At 39.4% G+C, this 13,717-nt stretch overlaps 1 protein-coding gene across 1 annotated transcript; it reads left to right on the top strand.

The window, feature by feature from the left end:
• The first annotated feature begins 1,828 nt into the window (after window positions 1–1,828).
• Window positions 1,829–13,408, top strand: LOC105439854 (apolipoprotein(a)-like). Its single transcript, XM_030998226.1, has 7 exons — window positions 1,829–1,965; window positions 7,584–7,868; window positions 8,662–8,985; window positions 9,453–9,749; window positions 10,082–10,338; window positions 12,438–12,816; window positions 13,341–13,408. The coding sequence occupies exons 1-6, from the start codon at window positions 1,890–1,892 to the stop codon at window positions 12,630–12,632; spliced, it is 1,434 nt and encodes a 477-aa protein (XP_030854086.1). The 5' UTR covers window positions 1,829–1,889; the 3' UTR covers window positions 12,633–12,816; window positions 13,341–13,408.
• Window positions 13,409–13,717: the final 309 nt, after the last annotated feature.

Here is a 13,717-nt window from a genome sequence, read left to right as displayed (position 1 = left end):
AAGCTGAATGAATACAGACAAATGTATTTCATTTGCAGCTAATTTTTTGTTAATATACATACTGCAGACCTAACATTTTTGTTTAATTAATTGCTTCACTGTTTGATGAATTGTCTAACTACTGAACGCCGTCATTTGAGACTGAATTCCAAGGTAAAATGTGCCACTCTGGATTATATTCAGACTTAAACAATATCTGAATTAATGATTGTGCATGGGATGGCTTGCGTTAAAAATGACTTTGAGTACATTTTTGTGTTTGTGCCTGAGGGTGTATGATTACGTTGAGTGCGTGGGCATTGTGTGTGATGCGCTTGTGATCGTATGTGTGTGAGAAGTTTGGCATGTGGGTGCGTGTGTGTAATTGTTTTTTTACAATCATGTATCGATCAGAATGATGTGACATACAACTGTATCAATAACCCAAACTTTGCATGACCTCACACTTCGAATTGATTTTACCCGTGCAAACGACCTGGATTATTTTGTCACGTTAATCCTAGTATGCGGAAGTCTACCGGAACTTATTTGATAGGGAGCTTGATAGCAATATAGATCAGGATATGGTTTACATTACAAGTGTTTATTAAGGACTGAAATATGACTGTCAATGCAATAATATACCGCCCGCGGATTGATAAAATGATCGTGTTTCAACATGCCGGAGGGGCGTTTAGATCCTTGATATCTCAACATCCCTCTTCACTGTTAAAAAAAAAAAAAAATAATAATAATAATGGAGAAATGCCAGATCATATAAGATTGTTATTGAAATAAATCCTGGCATGATAGGACTATCCTCGAACCCCCTATAAATCACGACCGCATTAAGCATAACGCATTTATTCCATACCTAACACTCCTCTCCGTTTTTATACTATCTTTTCCTTAGTTGTTACGGGCGTTCCAAACACAATCGTTTGCTTTCCGGGTTTTCGCCTCCAAATCAAAGCAAAATTTTATCCTTTTGATTCACCATCGGAAAGAAGAAAAACGGAGGCAAGGCGTTACTGAACTTGAGCTCTATAGGCAATACAGAAAGATACTGACATTGATCTTGAATTTATTTTAAAAAAAGTGTTTTTGACCCCTTTATCATAATGCCATATTTAAGCAAAACTATCATAATATGCAAATTATTAACCAACAAAATGTGTAAAATATCAAATTAGAAGCAAAGAAAATGAACAAGTTATTTGATGCCCACAGGCGGGGCAAAGGTGGGTTGGGGAAGTTCTAATAAATCCTCTTTTCTTTTTTGCAATTTCTTAATTTGTTTAGAAATATCATAGGCCCTATAATATACTGAATGTATGTTTAACATAAAAACATGTAATACAATAACGTATTATCATGGTGTAAAGTTTAGATAAGTTATACGCGAAATTGAAGATTTCGAGTGAAAGATGACACTTAACCTTTTCCTTTATTGTAGAGTTTTCGAGGGTTGAGCCTCGATTGTAAAATTCGGATAAATGGAATATCCATCACTTGGAATGGACACCTGGAAGTAGGATCGCAATTGGGGTGCCGAAGGAAGGAAAGACAACTATGGCGGGAGGGGGGGGGGGGGGGGGCGTAAAAGACAAGCGAAATTAAATACGCTTTTATTTAATGGAGCAGAAGTTCTATACCTTTACATACTTGTCTTTATTAATTTGAGACTTTCTAAAAAGTATCCGCTTCATAAAAAAATATCCATTATCAATACAATTCTTGAAAATATAATATAGCTCTCCCCGGAGAGTGAATGGAACATTCTGAAATTTTCGTATCAAGCCAATATTTAGAACAAAGATTTGCCAGCATACTCTCATTGTGTGGCTGGTGACTAGGAGAGACACCACTTCAACCTTCAGCTCAAGCGTCAACTTAATTAGACTGCGTCCATGAGTTACCAGGGCCTACAGATGAAGGCCTTTGTTGCCGTCTGTGCTCTCTGCTTCCTAGCCAGACAAACGACTGGTAAGAGAACCTAATTTCAAACCTTCCTGTTACGTATCATTGATTCATCAATTAATATTAAAATTATGAGAATGTTTTCAAATTCCAAGGATTTTCATTTTAACAGCAACTACATGACAAAGGTTTTGGCATAGCAGAGTATAAGAAATAATGTAACATATGGTCCAGGAGTTGAGGTAACTACTTGACATGCTCAGTTATGATAATATAGCCCGAATTGAGATAGCTTGCATTGTATGTTCATTAACCTTTTGAATTCTTTTTAATGATGAATTTTCACTTATTGATAGGTTAATAATTATTAGAAACCATTTCATTGGCTGACAAGCTATCACGTAACTCTCAACATTTACATAGAATTCGACGATATTTGTCACTGAAAGCGAAGAATAGGGTATGTTTCAGGACAGTAGGAATCCCACGGACATATTTAATGATACAGAAAAGCTAAGTGTTATCAACTTTCCCTCGGGAATGTTATTTCAATATTTTACTTACATACCATTCCTTTTGTAAAAAACTATGATTCATTTTGTAAGAAATATTATCTCCGTCCAAGAAGATAATATAATTTTGTTTTCAGCAACTAAGGAATATATTTCATTTCAAACTTTGCCATCCTTCCGAAAAAGAATACAAGTACTGTTATCATACAGCTTTTTACCCGGATCATTTTCCTTACTAGCTAATTTTGCCAGGGACATATAAGATATCAAGAGTCCCGGTATTGTTATTGTGTAGACAGTGCGTATAACAAAAGTGTACCCAAATTTGATAGCTCCTAATTAAACATAAAATCTAATAATGTCTGCTGTACCAAAGAGCAAACAAATCAATTCTTTGGTTGGAAACTAAATTCTCTTTTATTAGTTGAGTACTAGCTTCGATGGTTCTTGATATTATTGTTTTATGAATTACAATTTAGTTGGCGGCAACTTTGAAGTGGGCAACTCAAAACAATAGTATGCCAGTGTTTCATAAAAACATGTAAATTAACCATTGAGAATGATGTAATTAGTTTTTTATTCATTCCACCCACTCCTTTACCAGAAGGCAGTGGAGTAAGTTGGCTATTCCACAGTTGCTAACTAAAGATTTTAGTTGACTACAAGGGCCTAGTTGAAAACTCCATTAGTGAGGTTTTTATGAATATTGGCCCAGAAGGCACGCAATGGCTAGTTATAAACTAGATGAGTTAGTTGGATACTCCATTGGTGATAACTAGGTATTTTAGTTGAATACTAGGGTCTAGTCGCCAAATACCTTACCAAGGTTTGTGAATATTGGCCCAGGTTATTATTTTTTTTATCAAACAGAAGAACATGAACTTGCCTAATAATATTCGACAAATTATACAAATAGCGTTCAATACAACAAAATATAAGAACCGACAAGTGAGAATTTCCGAGTGATGTTATATTTCACAGAGGCTGCGGGCCGCGGTAGAAATATGATGGATGAGTGGAATTCTGCATTTGGAGGTGAATATATGGTATTGCATTGATTACGTGTTAATTGTGCCTGTTTTGTAATTCATGAATACACATTATATTTCGCACCATTGGATTTTCAAATAAATACTTTCAAAATGACGTGATGAATTAATGTCAAGATATCACAGTCGAGGAATTCATAGCAATTTCGAATTCACTCGTTCACGTATATCTTTCGGCCATTCCTGAATTAGGTTGTTCTGTTTTCAGGAATGGCCGAAAGTATAGCAGGAGCGGCGAATTCTTTGGTCATAACCGAGATGGGGCGGACATACACGAGGTAGCTGTTACCGTTCGGTGAATGGTCTGGCAGGGTACCCACCAATACCCCCTCTCTAGGAATAGGAATTCCATGTTGTAGAATAAAAACTTCACATTTAGCGACGCCATGCAGCATAGGTATATAGGCACTAGGAATTTCTATCATTTTTTGCGAGGTCAATATTTTATATTTTCAAATCAAAAAGAATTTTGTTATGGCCACAATGAGCCGCTTCCAGGCGCGGATCCAGGATTTTCCAATAGGGGGGGCCGGAAATTTGAAAATTGCGCAGACCATTTTTTCAACTCAACATACCAATACTGACAAGGTCATATTAGAAGCACGATACCAGTAGAATTTTTGACATTTTCATCGGGGGGGGGGGGGGGGGCTATAGCCTCTTGCCCGGAAAGTAATTTTCTGGTTTCACAATTCGAAATAATGAGCGAAGCGAGCGAGCAACAATAATTTGTGAAAGTGTTATTTATCACCAAAATAAACGAGAAAAGATATCGAAAACTCTTATTCGGGCAGCTCGCTGTCTCCCCCCCTCCATTACGCGCGAAGCGCGGAAGCTTTGAACCTTCATTAATTGTTACTAGAGAAGGAAGACGATTTGTTGTACCATTCTCGACTTTTAATCCTTGTCTGAATTCAGTTTCCTCCCGCCCGCGCGAAGCGCGGAAGCTTTGGCCTTTCATTAATTATTAGAGAAAGAAGAAGATTTGTTGTAACATTCTCGACTCTTATTACTTGACATTTTCGACCCTTAATCCTTCTCTGAACTAAGTTTCCCCCCCCCCTCCCGCGCGAAGCGCGGAAGCTTTGGCGTTTCATTAAATTATAAGGGAAAGGAGACGATTCTTTGTACTATTCTCGACTCTTTATCCTTGTCTGAATTCAGTTTTCCCCCGCCCGCGCGTAGCGCGTAAGCTTTGACGGTTTATTAAATTATTAGAGGAAGAAGACGAATCGTTGTACCATTCTCGTCTCTTAATTCTTGTTTGAATTCAATTTTCCCCCTCCCGCGCGAACCGCGGAAGCTTTGACGTTTCATTAATTATTAGAGAAAAGAAGAAGATTTGTTGTACCATCCTCGACTCTTATTACTTGACTGAATTCAGCCCCCCCCGCCTCCCGCGCGAAGCACGGAAACTTTGGCCTTTCATAGTTTAATGAAATTATTAGAGAAAGATGATTCGTTGTTCCATTTTCGACTCTTAATCCTTCTCTGAATTGAGTTCCCCCCCCCCTTCCGCGCGAACCGCGGAAGCTTTGACGTTTCATTAAATTATTAGAGAAAGAAGACGATTCTTTGTACCGTCCTCGACTCTTTATCCTTGTCTGAATTGAGTGCCCCCCCCCCCCCGCGCGAAGCGCGGAAGCTTTGACGTTTCATTAAATTATTAGAGAAAGAAGACGATTCGTAACTCTTAATCCTTGTCTGAATTGAGTTCCGCCCGCCCCCTCCCGCGCGAAGCGCGGAAGCTTTGTCGTTTCATTAAATTATAAGGGGAAAGGAAACGATTCTTTGTACCATTCTCGACTCTTAATCCTTGTCTGAATTCAGTTTTTCCCCGCCCGCGCGTAGCGCGTAAGCTTTGACGTTTCATTGAATTATTAGAGAAAGAAGATGATTCGTTGTTCCATTATCGACTCTAAATCCTTGGCTGAATTCAGTTTTTCCCCGCCCGCGCGTAGCGCGTAAACTTCTGACGTTTCATTAAATTATTAGACAAAGCAGACGATTCGTTTTACCATTCCTTGTCTGATTTCAGTTGTCCCCCTTCCGAGCCAAGCGCGGAAGCTTTGACATTACATATAATTATTAGAGAAAGAAGACGATTCGTTGTACCGTACTCGACTTGTCAGAATTCTTCTTCCTGCCCCAACCGCCCCTGGCTACGCGCCTGCTTTAAAGGGAAAATGAAACAATCATGATTGTGATAGCACACAATTAGGTTAGTAGAAATGAAAGGGAGAAAAGATCTATTACACTAACCATGGATAAATCACGGCCGGGAGCGTCATATCATAGTTTTGTGTTATCGGGCGAGGGCCGGGGCGTAGCAACCAAGCAAGATTTTGCAATGTTGAAATTATGCATTCTAGAAAATTCCGCTATATTTCTTTCTAGCTATATTTCTAAATTTCCTGAGGGACGTGTCTCCCTATCGGGCCCAGGATTGCCGCCCTGTCCATGATTACTACCAACATGAGTTCAAATACAAACACGAGCGAGTTGGTATGAGCTGAATTCAAATGAAGGGCAAAATAAGAGTAATGAAGCGGCCCAACCGTTAATTTAAAATTTGACTGTTGAGTATATAGCTTCTATTTAAAAGTTGGGCTTTCTTCTTTATCTTTTCTTTTCTCTTCTCTTCCTTTTTCTTTTCCCTTCTCCTTTCTTTTCTCTTCTCCTTTTTTTCTTCTCCTCTTCTCCTTTTTTTTCCTTTTCTTCCTCTTTTTTTCTTCCTTTTTTTGCGCCGCCAATAGGGGGGGGCCGCGGCCGTTTCGGCCCCCCTGGATCCGCCACTGGCTTCAACCCTCTCGGGATTACTCTCACGAATACGTCTAGTTTGTGATATTTCAGCGGGTCGACCCGACTGATTTGTATGGAAAAAAAGAATATTTTCTCCAAACAGATCAGTGGTCGACCCCAACAAAAATAACAATAATAATAATAATAAAAGTGTTACTTATAAAGCGCTTACCACCGAAGTCTCTAAGCGCTAAAAAAAAAAAATTGTCACTGCTGCCTGCTCGCGATCGTATATATGCGTACGTAAAAGCCTGCGTCTGTGGAGAAGATGAGCTGCAAGCGCCCCTCTCAAGTATGAAACTACCTATAATGCCATCCTTTTGTAAATGTTAGCCGGGTTGACAATAATAAAACATAGTCGAAACCAGAATCCTGATAATTCATTTATTTCAGCTACAACACGAACTTTATCTAGCCATGGCCTTAACATAACCGATAAACATGTTTTTTCCTTCTTCCAAGGGTGCCAGGAAATTCCTTGAATTTATGGTTAAATTATTTCCTGTTTAAAACATTCATCAATTCACATCCCCGTATCCAGATGTCATTAAAATACAATCTAAAATCAAAACACACGCATGGATTACTTCAAACAGTGTATACAATAAAATGAATGAAGAATATTGTGTGCCCTTATTCCTCAACCTTTGGATCCATTAATCAGTTCCGAATTTACAGGTGGCATTATGAGACCTGCCACCTGTCATAAGGGATGAAGAAAAGGGGCAGCAAGGGAAGAGAGAGAGAGAGAGAGCGAGAGAGAGGAAGAGAGGGGGGGGGGGGGAGATCGAGAGAGAGGGAGAAAGGAGAAAGGGGTAAGGGGCAACGTGGAAAGAAGACGATATGCCATCCGCCTCTTACTCGACGGGCAACCTAAAGCTAGTACACTTTGATTAAACCAACGAGGTACCAATACCTGAGTATTGGGATATGTGGGGAGGAACCTATTATGGATGTCTGCCGGGGTCGATTTGCTGCATGTTGATTAAAAAGGACTCCAAAATATGTTTTATTTTCTAGAGCTATTTTTTACATTGTACCCGTATTATCCAGCGGATCGACCTTGAAGTGGTCTCTAGGAGACATGTCACTCGATCTTTGTTAATTAATATGTATGCTAATTAATTACCCTGCGAGTCTCCAAGTGCGGAAGCCTTTCTTAGCTTTTATCAATAAGTTTCCTGTAAGGTGTATGGTATCTGCCAGAAAACAATGGGCTAACTATCATAGTACAAAATATTTTGAAAAGATTGCTGTGAAATTTTTCGAACCCCGATTCTGTATTTTCTAAATTCATAATATCTTTGATCTTAATGTACAGGAACGCCTGCCTGTAAGCTTGATCCTACAGGGGTCAACTACAGAGGGAACGTATCTCAGACGTTATCTGGTCGCACCTGTCAACAATGGACCTCGCAGTACCCCCACGATCACACCAGGACCCCCTCTGAATACCCCAATACAGGGCTTGGAGGACACAACTATTGCAGAAACCCAGACAATGTCTTCACTGCTTGGTGCTATACCACTGACCCTGAGGTTAGATGGGAGTATTGTGCTGTAGGTGACTTTGACCCAGAGTGTACCATCACTCCCCTAGCTGGAGGTTAGTTTATGAATAATGTCTTTAATCTTGAATTAGATGCACCCAGAAAGCTTCCTAAAGTTGCCAGGGTGTCCAGGTCGGAATTATAGTTCTTGTAAATTTGATTGTTTTGACCAGCATTTTCTTGTAAGCAAATGTTAAGAAAAGCAAAGTTTTACCCCCGACTTTAAGCATCCATATAGTTATAATTAAGAGCCATTCAGAGGATGACATTAATTGACAATTACGTACTGCGTTCACTTGGTCCAAGCCATAGACAGTCAAAGACTACATTTCTACCCACTGAGCTATAGACGTATTTTCTTGATTGATTGGCAAACCGGACTAGCTGGCGACCAAAGTAAGTTAGCTATAATGAAGCATAGGTAATTACAGCTATGTTAAGGTTAGAAAATAAGAGGGCGATATGTTTAGCTAGTTGATGGGAGTTATATGTGATAATCATGATGCTGGCAAACTGTAGCAGGCCGAAAGATCAGTTGGATCCCCGGCCTCAATAAAACAAAACATTCCTAGATACTAAAATAGATGACATAGTCATTATTGTGATTAAGATGCGATGCTAAAATGCGTGAATGAAGATCGAATGCTACATAATTGGGTTCCATGGATTTTTCTAAAAAAGACGAAATGATCAAAAGTGAAGTCAGTAGACTGTTGTATAGCATCATCAAATTATAATGTCTTCTGATTGACCGGTGCGCCCTTTTACCCCTGTTCCACTTCACCCCTCCCATGTTGCCGATTTTACATTTGCTGTTTGTTTTCTAATCCCTAAACATGATTTTGATAGGACTATCAGAGTGCTACCTGTTATCAAACGCAACTGACTACAGGGGAAATATATCGGTGTCCCGCAATGGCCATACATGTCAGCAGTGGAGCGTCCAGACACCTCATGAGCACAACTACGCCCCTTCTGACTACCCCAATGATGGTCTTGGTGACCACAATCTCTGCAGGAATCCAGGGGGAAGTGGTGACAAGGTTTGGTGCTATACGACTTCCCCTACTCGCTGGGAGTTCTGCAACATCGGAGTGCCCCGTGAAAATTGCAACGAGGAAACAACTACTGCAGAAACAACAAGTGTTCCTACTCCTCCGACTCCTGAAACAGGTAAGACATATATACAAGTAAAGGTAATCTTGCAGGTGGAGATCAGCTTTGAATATGCTAACTTAACCCTGATCTATTCCCATGTTATTTGATATACTTATATAGAACGGTGATTTCTTTTTATAATGATATCGCATCATGCAGAGATTCCAACTCTCCCACTCTTGACGGAATTACAGTACAAATCAGATTTTTATCCTTATATACTCATCCCCTTATATACGTGAAAAGAGAGTAGGGGTGTAGGTAAACGGCCTTGCATAAGAATATACATTTGTTTCACAAGATTTCATACTAGGTATTCAACCTGTGAGGTTTACAGGTCCAGTCAACGCTTAATTTACTTGACACCTCTAAACTGATCACCCTAAATGTTAGCAATATCGAGGAAAGTCCCATGATGAGAACTTTGAGAAATTTAGAAATAAAATGCCTGGATATAATTTTTGTCTTCTTCATTTTGAAAGCTACCACCACAGGATCTCCAGAGTGCCAGCAGGACCCATCAGGGGCCACCTACAGAGGGGAGGTGTCTCACACGGTTTCTGGACGTACCTGTCAGAAGTGGACCCTCCAAGCACCCCATGAGCACAACAGGACACCGGAGGAGTACCCTAACAGCGGGCTGGGAGACCACAACTATTGCAGAAATGTGGGGGCTTCCTCCTTCACTGCATGGTGCTACACCACCGATTCAGACGAGCGATGGGAGTACTGCCCTGTCGGCACCTATGAGCCCGAATGCATGGCACATACAACATTGAGTGAGTTTCAAAAGTCGCAAATATATTATTCACTCTAAAGGCTCGCTCACTTATTACGCGCAGTAAACCTAACAGGCAGGTTTGAAAAATGAATATGTGGGTGTGAGAACAAAAGGCCTCTGAGCATATTCAAGCAGTAAATGTTTATCCGTGTTATAAGATAAAGGAGTGTAAAGCACACCTCACTTGTGCTATTGGTAAGTTAATTTACTGCATAATATGGAAACAAAGCTAAATGAGCTATTCCAACCCATTTATAATGATAAATGGGTTTATGACACTACAATTAAACAAGCTAATGTCTTGTTTGATTTCACCATTTCCAATCTTAGGCCCAAGTGACTGCTACACCGATCCCTATGCAACGGACTACCGTGGGACCATCAACGTGACTCGCAGGGGTTATACGTGCCAGGCCTGGACTTCTCAGTATCCCCATGAGCACAGCAGGACCCCATTAGAGTACCCGAATACTGGTATCGGGGAGCACAACTACTGCCGTAACCCTGACACCTCAGACATGGCCTGGTGCTATACAACTGATTCCAACGTCAGATGGGAGTACTGCAGTATTGGAATCCCCCAAGAGGTACATGATGATTATATTATCTTCATTTGTTCCATGAATTATTAAATTAGCAGGCACGGAGTTTGTACAGAATGATTTATAATTCAAGTTCAAGTTCAAGTTCATTTATTCAAAACCACACAAAACATGATATAATCTTTTACATGAAAAAGAGACTGGTAATAGTTCATCATTAAGTGAATGGTTTTAGGACCCCTGTAGAAGCTAAGCTTGTGAGCGGGGCCCTATAGTCAACAAAATACATACATTAACGATATGGCAAGGTGATTAAAAAGAATGTAATGTTTATACAAGGGATGGAAACAAACTAAGCTACAGAATATAGAACACAAAAAATATGCACACACACGCGCGCACCATCACACACACACACACACACACACACAGTCCTTAGTGGTCTATAAGCAAATTGAGAATGAGAAATTATTAAGATACAAAGTAGAATTATGTCAGTCTTCCAAGTAGGTACGTTTTAGATAACCTTCTAAACCTAGAAAGAGTTGTACTATATTTTATATCATCAGGCAAACTATTCCATTCTTTGATGCAAGAGATATGGAAAGAGGTCAGAGTGATATTTGTTCTTGCAAAAGGCTGATGAATGAGACCCCTTTGACGTGTATTATAATTATGAATGTGTGAGTTTTTACGGAATAAATCTTTTAACGTACATTCATAAGGCATAAACTGAAGTTTATACATAAACAATACGCAATTGATTGACACAAGTCCACTTAGTGGTAACATTCTTAATCGAAGGAACAATGGAGAACTTGGATGTCTATAATTAGAATTAGTAATAAGCCTTATTGCCTTCTTCTGCAATACTCTTAACTTATCAAGATATGACTTAAAAGTGTTTCCCCAAGCAACATTACAATATGTCAAATAAGGAAGAATAATACTATTATATAATGTTATCAGCACTCTTTCAGGTAAAATAAATTTCAATCTAAAAATGACACCTACACTTCGAGACAACTTAGTGCATACAACATCTAAATGATTCTTCCAAGATAAATGTTCATCCACATTTAACCCTAAGAACTGAACATTTTCACTAAGCGCAACATCATGGCCTCCAACATTAAGAAAATTAATACCATCTGGAAGCTTTTTACCCTTTGAGCGAAAAATAACACATTTGGTCTTTTGAACATTCAACAATAACTTATTACAACAATACCATGCATACAGTTTCTGAATCTCTTGATTTGCAATTAGTAATAAATCTTCAGCCTTCTTATCAACCAGCAGCAAGCTGGTATCATCAGCAAACAGGGAGTATGAGAATAATGTTGACGAGTGTATTATATCATTTATATAAATTAAAAACAACAGGGGACCAAGAACAGAACCCTGAGGTACACCATATTTAATAGAAGCAAGTTGGGAACTACTACCATCCACCACAACAAATTGAGTCCTGTCAAACAAATAGCTTTGGAACCAAGACAATGCTACACCACGTATTCCATAATGCTCTAGTTTCCTGAGGAGGATACCATGGTCAATGGTATTAAACGCCTTAGATGCATTATTTGAGGAGCTTTTTTAGGAGATCAACTTTGGGGTTTTGCAATTCTGTCAAATAATGTTTCCATTTAAAGCATAGAGTGAAATGAAAGATAATACATGTATTATGTATACATATATATATAATACATGACACTATAATATTTACAACCTGTTTGTAAAACGTAGGATAATTTGTTCATTTTTATTCTCCTTTTGGTGCACCCTTCTTTAAGGTACCGAACCTTAAAGAAGGGACGGTGCACCCAGAGGAGACTGTACCGACACCCTTCAACTCTTAGGATACCACAAAAATAATCTCCCTGTGCCACTTTGTATTTATCATGTACCCAATGTTTAACTATTATATGACTGTTTCTAGTGCAAGATTAAAATTCGGTATTTAAAAGGGTTGTCATGGAGCTAATAAAGACTCGGAATGGGTCATATTTCAAAGCCATGTGTTTCGGCAAGCAATCCTACCACAAATTTCTGCCGATTGCTTTGAGCAAAATTGCATGAATGGCGAATGAGTGACCATCCAAAGAGGTAAGCAAATTGTGCAAACTCTGTTCTGCCAATAGCAATGTGAAGAAGAACAGACTACACCCTCCCTCTCACCAACCAGTATGACAGACATTGTCCGTCTGAGCAAGGGTCCTAATTCTTGGACCGGACGTGTTGAGATCAACATCGACGGCGAATGGGGAACTATCTGCGATGACCTTTGGGGTCTGGATGAAGCCAGCACTGTGTGCAGGATGCTTGGGTACCGATAGGGCGCCATACGGGCCAGCGTAAGGGCAGAATTTGGGTCCGGCTTGCCTACGGTACCAATCTGGCTTGACAATGTTGATTGCTTGGTCCCTTGGGATAACATCCTTGAGTGTCAACATGATGACATTGGAGTACACAACTGTCAGCATTCTGAGGATGCCGGTGTTGAGTGCAAGCCAAACGAAGGTGCGTATGTAAGCATGTCCACAACACAGTCCGGCAGCGATTTCAAATACTGCCATCATGCATATCTTGCCATCATATTTCTGTTTCCCAGTATCTATAGCCAAATATATAGAACCTAAGAGCCACGCCTTTGATGTACGCCATGTCCCTCTTAGAACATGAATCATGCAGTATGTCACAGCTCAGTAAGGTTGCCCACACTCACAGTCTCTTGCGCATATTTGCCGTGCATCTCCAAGTATGCCGTGCACCCCTAGGGCATCGCCCCAGACTTCCTCAGTGGCAGTTATTGGACATCTTCTTCTTCTTCTTGAAAACCCATGGCTGGATTTTAAACCAAACTGTGTAGGAATCATCTGCATGAAAGGAAGATCTAAAGTTGTTCAAATGTGGTATATGCCCATCAGACAATTATAATGTAATACAAATAGTAGTAGTAGTAGTAGTAGTAGTAGTAAAAGTAGTAGTAGTAGTAGTAGTAGTAGCAGATCATTTGGGTCTCTCTCATATCCTTTCATATGCAGAAGCTGTTGAGACTACTATCTCATCAATCACAGCCTCAAACACAGCCTCCGAGCAGATGACACAGGTATACTCAAATGGTGAGAGTTATGAACATGATAACATCCTGATTGACTTTGCATGATATATATCATTATTATTATGATCATTATTATTAATATTGTAGTAGTAGTTGTAGGAGCAGAAATAGAAGTAGTAATAATAGAAACAGTAATAATAATAATAGTAGTAGTAACTTAGTAATAGTAATAGTAATAGTAGTAGTAGAAGTATAAGAAGTAGTATTAGTTATAGTAGTAGAAGTAGTAATAGTAATATTAGGAGTAGTAGGAGTAGTAACAGTAAAAGTGGTAGTAGTAATAGTAGTAGAAATATTAGT

The sequence above is a fragment of the Strongylocentrotus purpuratus genome, unplaced genomic scaffold, assembly GCF_000002235.5.
Source record: "Strongylocentrotus purpuratus isolate Spur 01 unplaced genomic scaffold, Spur_5.0 spur5_scaffold_4, whole genome shotgun sequence".
Classification (NCBI taxonomy): domain Eukaryota; kingdom Metazoa; phylum Echinodermata; class Echinoidea; order Camarodonta; family Strongylocentrotidae; genus Strongylocentrotus; species Strongylocentrotus purpuratus.
This window is presented reverse-complemented; position numbering and strand designations above follow the sequence as displayed.